Genomic DNA, 5,032 nt, shown 5'->3' on the forward strand with positions numbered 1-5,032 from the left:
GCTCGCTTGTGCTGAATGTTACGATCTCAGGTTTTTCATTAGAAGGTCTGGGCTTGCCCTGAAGGAGTGCAGGATTTAACACTGCTGCCATCTCTTCATGAGCTCCTTCTCTGTCACAGTGCTGTGACGGGGCCATGCAGAGTGGATCCCTGCACAGAGTTCTGCTGTGACTTGTAAAACTTTGCTGTCTGTTCACATGGGCATCCGCCAGGGCCTTGTCAGCTACAACCCTGCTATTGTTAATAGCAAAAGTCTTCCTCACCAAACACTTGCATCACTGTCTGATGGGGAGGAGGCCACCAAAGTGAATTTGAGAGTCTGCACGAAGCACTGACAACCTGGCCTTCAGCTAAAGCCAGGCACAATGCCCAGTGCAATGCCATGAGACAGATGTCTCTGTTTCAATACGAGCTCAGATCTTCCATGATACAAAATCACCTGCCCCAAAGGGAACCTCTGAACCCAGATCAGAACCCTCCTTTGTTCTTGCTGCTGCTTACAGTAACTTTTTTCTCCTCTTTACAGTGCCCTTCTGCTGAGCCAGGGACCTTTAAGCCATGGTCTGTGCGTGTGTAAAAGGAAAGTTGGAGGAGCAAACTCTCCTTGTGAAACCAGTCTCACAATGGAGAGACCACAAAGCACTGGGACTGTAATGGAAAAAAAATATATCCATGTTCACGTGGCTCATCTACTGTGATTCATAGAATTTTCACATTTAATTGCTCAACTGCTATTTCCTCTTAGAGAGGAGATTGCTGCCAGATTTTAGCTGTGATGTAGATTTGAATGAAGAGTAAAGTGGAAGAAGGTGATGTTATCCAGGTGTAGTTGAAAACTACACTACATTTCATTTAGAATTGTTGCACAGATGGGAGACACTTACTGCCAGATGGTATGAAGTAGCATGGTTATTGTTTTGGGGTTGTTTGTTTGTTTTAAATTGTGGCAAGAGAATTATCACCTTGTCACTCTCTACTGTTATGCCAAGAAGGACTTAAAAGCACTGAACGCAGACAAACAGTGCTCTAATGGATATGGGAAAAGGCATGAGGGGCACTGAAGGTTGGACCCTACAGCACAACAGCTAGAAATACGCCAGAGGAAAACAAGGAAGAACACTGATGTTAGCTTACTGTGACGAAGGTCGTGTGTATATTATGGCAGTGGTTCAGAGGGAGACCTTAAAATGTGACCAATAGCCGATTTATCCAAAGTTACACGAGGATTGCTTTGTCTATGACAAAGCTTTAATGAAATCTTAGTTCATGTGCTACTTGTCTTCTCTGACTAAAGATAAGAGCTCAAGATGCCAGACTTCTAGCAAGATGCTGATTCATTTGGCACATTCAGCCTATTTCTTTCACATCTCTTCCACATCTCTCCCTCATCTCTTAAACAGCAGAGGACATCAGAGAAAGGACCTTGGAGTCGTAAAATGATACTGATCATTGTTCCCACGGGAATGTGTGCCAGCCAGGGTGAGGGTTTGGACAAAGCTGGGGGATGAGTTGGCTCTGGGCATTCTTTAGGGTCAGTCTCTCCCTTTCATGCCATGGCCTTGCCACCTTTTCAAGACAACCCTTAGTTTTGCTGAATGTAAAGGAATTTTGTATGTTCTGCAAAAAGGATTGCTTGTCCAAAAAAAGGTGCTGATTATGTGATGAACTCATGATGGGATGAATGCATTTTTTGGTATTGGATTTAATGGTGGGCGTTCCTCTGCAGAGGTTTTGTCAGTCAGATTTAACACGGCAGCATGTTTTCTCTAGATGATGCCATGTACTGTACCTCATCATCGTGTGCAAACCTTCTCTGGCCCACAGCTCTGTGAAAATGTCCATTTCCTATGTTAGCACTCCTAGGGCCATCAATAAATACAATGCGAAAGAATGCAACTCCATTGTCTTAAATAAGAATTTGCTTACATATGTCCTACTTAAAATTGGCCTCCATCTTAGGACTTAGTTTGAAATACTCTCTGAAGCACTCCAGGACATAAAGTTTGGAAATATGTAGGTGTAATTCTCAGTTCTAATTGCCAGTTTTCACAGGGTTGCTCAGGCCTGTCCATGTTCTCATGGCCTTGGCAAACAGAGGCTGGACTCCAAAGCCATGCTGCTGCTTTAAAACAAAACATGATATGGAATTAGGTGTTGTATTGTAAGTTGTAGTCTAACAGCCACTTAGGAAGATTTTATTTTAATTACAGAATCTGAGAGGCATCTTTTGTAGCCAACAGGGCCTATTTGATACTGTTCCTGCTCTCACTTTTAGGTTAGCAAAATGGGTGTTCTACCAACACCTACAAGTAGGAATAAGAACAGTTCCATCTGTCTCTGTGCAAAGGGCAGGAAAAAGATTTGTAACCTGCTTCATAATAATATATTTGTTTGAATTGATATTTTGTTGGTAGGCAAAAGAGAAGTAAGAATAAGCATTCAGTAAGTTGACTAGATATGAGAGTCTGAGCAAGCAGCTGCAAGATTCACAACAGTAATTGCACGAGTCAGTGGCCAGTGCCTGCCTGAAGATGGAAGTTGATTTGCAGTGGTAGATATCAATGCCATTGCTTTGAGCATATATTAATAAACACAGCACAGAAGTGGTGGTTTTTTTTTTTGTCTCTGATGGGAAGGACAGGTAATCAACGTCTTTGTGTCCTCAGCTCATGCTGAACTTTGTACTTGGGTTAAAGACTGAATGAATGGAGCAGCCCTCCTCTCTCCATGTGCTCTTGCCAACTTTGTGAGGATAGGAGTGGGACTGGAAAATGGGCAGGGCTCAGCAGGTAGGACTTCAGCAAGCATGAACTGCTATGGATCCACCTTTGCAAGCTGCAGAGTGGTGAGGATGAACATGCATCTTGTCATGTTTTACCTGATCTGTGACAGGACTGAGTTTCAGATGCACTGTGGAAATAAATTCTAATTTTCTGAAATGGTACCTCGCATTCTGTGAGGCTGTGGATGAGTACAGAAGGCTACGCAGTGTTACAAACATGTAGAAACAGCTTTACTTCTTCCTTTGACTTTGAATCTCAAAGTAGTCAGAAACTAGGTGTTTCACACAATATCTGTCAATGACTTTCAGTGTTTCCCTGACGTAAGGTCTTTCGCCAATTCTCAAAATGCTTGGGTTTACATAGGAACAGTAACATGGTTCTTTTTGTCTGCTTGACATGTAGATGCACCTGGATAAGCCCGCATCTGGGTAGAAGCAGTAACCAACAGCCATGTGCTCAAGTGCCATCCCTTATGCAGAACAAGGTTGCCTTATATTGACATTATGCTCCTTCTTGGCTTTGTTTTTTTCAAATTTAAACTGATTTTATGAAGTTTTGCTTGATTTTAAAAAGAACTTGGTAGTCTCAACAAACCTTTCCCTGCAAGAGCAGTGATATCCACTTTCAAATGAATATTTTAAACCTTGCTGCATTTATCTTCTTGGCATTAACCTGTGAGGTTAGAAATGAATCTGTGCTCATAGACTTAACTGTTCGTCTTTGTACTTGGAATTTAGAATCCAAGTTTATGGTAGGTGCTCTTTAATATTTGCTATTTCTTCTCCTGTCAAGTGACCTGACATTTCAATATACATTCTAAAGCCTGAATAAGATGTGACATTTTTATGTATGCAAAGTACTCCATACTTGATCATTTGAGTGCACCTGCAGTGAGTTTGCAGATGACACCATGCTGGGAGGAAATGTTGATCTTCCTGAGGGTAGGAAGACCATACAGATGGATCTGGAAGCCTGGATCAAAGGGGTGAGGCCAATGGGATGAGCTTCAACCAAGCACTGGTCCCAGGTAACAGTGATAGGATAAAAGATAAAGGCTTTAAGTTGGGCTGGGGGGAAGGTTCTGGTTGGGTGTTCAGAACAATTTATTCTGAGAAAGAGCGGTGAGGCAGTGGCACAGCTGCCCAGGGAGGTGTTCCAGAGCCGTGGGGAAGTGGCACTGTGGAACATGATGGTGAGGGTGGGCTGGGGTTGGACTGGATGATCTTAGCCCCCTCAGATAGTGCTCACCGCCCCTATATGATGTGCCCCCATATGGTGCTCTCTACCCATCCTATACAACAACCCTAGTGTAGTGCTTGCTGTTCCCTGATATAATGCCCCTCTGTAGTTCTTTTTTTCTCTATATAACATCCTCATGTATAATGCTCACCCTGCATATTCTATATGTCCCCCTATAGAGTGTTCTTTTTTCTATGTAATGTCCCAACGTAGTGCTTGTGCCACCTCCCAAATAATGTCCTCCAGTATACTGCTTGCCCTTTCATAACACATAATGCTTCCCTGTATGTATTGCCACCTCCAATACATAATGCCCCCTCACAAATTGCTTGCCCCCACCATATAACCTTTCACAGTTTACTGCTTTCTCTCAACGTGCCTCAGAACAGATGTTAAACAGGAGCTCCTTTGCTCATTTATCCTGGAGTCCACTTTTCCAGATTTATGGTTAGTGACAGATATTTCCAAAAATGAAATCATCCAACATCTGCATTTTAAAATTTAATCATCTCTGAAATTCAAGTCCTTCCTAAGTGGGAAAACTTGGGGTTTAAGTTAAAGCACTGGAGAATGCATGGAAAGACTCCAAACTCAGGTTTAGAGAATATCTCTTCATGTCCTACCGCAGTGATGAGAAAATGTGAAAAGCTCACAAATACAAAGCATTAAAATTTAATACAGAATTTGCTGAATAATTAGTATTTTGTTTGCTCTCTTGCTCCATGTAGCTGAATCAAACGATTTTGTGTCACTATATAATACCCTTGCATTTTTATAAAATGTGTTCTTTCTTTATATATAATAAACTCACTTGAAACATCAGTCTGAAGACGTTCAGCAGGGTGGGAAGAGCAACAACACTTAATACTCTAGGTCTGCAAGTATTCTTTGGTATTCTATTGTATAAATCTGCACTCTTACTTAAGCACAAAAGAAAAAAAACAACACAGTTAAGTGCCAAAATTCCTTAGGGCAAATTTTCAATCATTTATTTCTGATATATATAAATGA

The 5,032-nt window shown here is 41.8% G+C and overlaps 1 protein-coding gene across 2 annotated transcripts in view; it reads left to right on the forward strand.

Moving 5' to 3' along the window:
- Positions 1-4,704, forward strand: part of XDH (xanthine dehydrogenase) — a 60,540-nt gene extending 55,836 nt beyond the window's left edge. For both annotated transcript variants that reach the window (XM_031603320.2, XM_031603319.2), the window contains exon 37: positions 526-4,704. In XM_031603320.2, the coding sequence (XP_031459180.2) occupies positions 526-576 (51 nt within the window). In that variant the 3' untranslated portion in view covers positions 577-4,704. The remainder of the gene's footprint in view (positions 1-525) is intronic.
- The last annotated feature ends 328 nt before the right edge of the window (positions 4,705-5,032 follow it).

The sequence above is a fragment of the Phasianus colchicus genome, chromosome 2 (genome assembly GCF_987193195.1).
Source record: "Phasianus colchicus chromosome 2, bPhaCol1.hap1.1, whole genome shotgun sequence".
NCBI classification, from domain to species: domain Eukaryota; kingdom Metazoa; phylum Chordata; class Aves; order Galliformes; family Phasianidae; genus Phasianus; species Phasianus colchicus.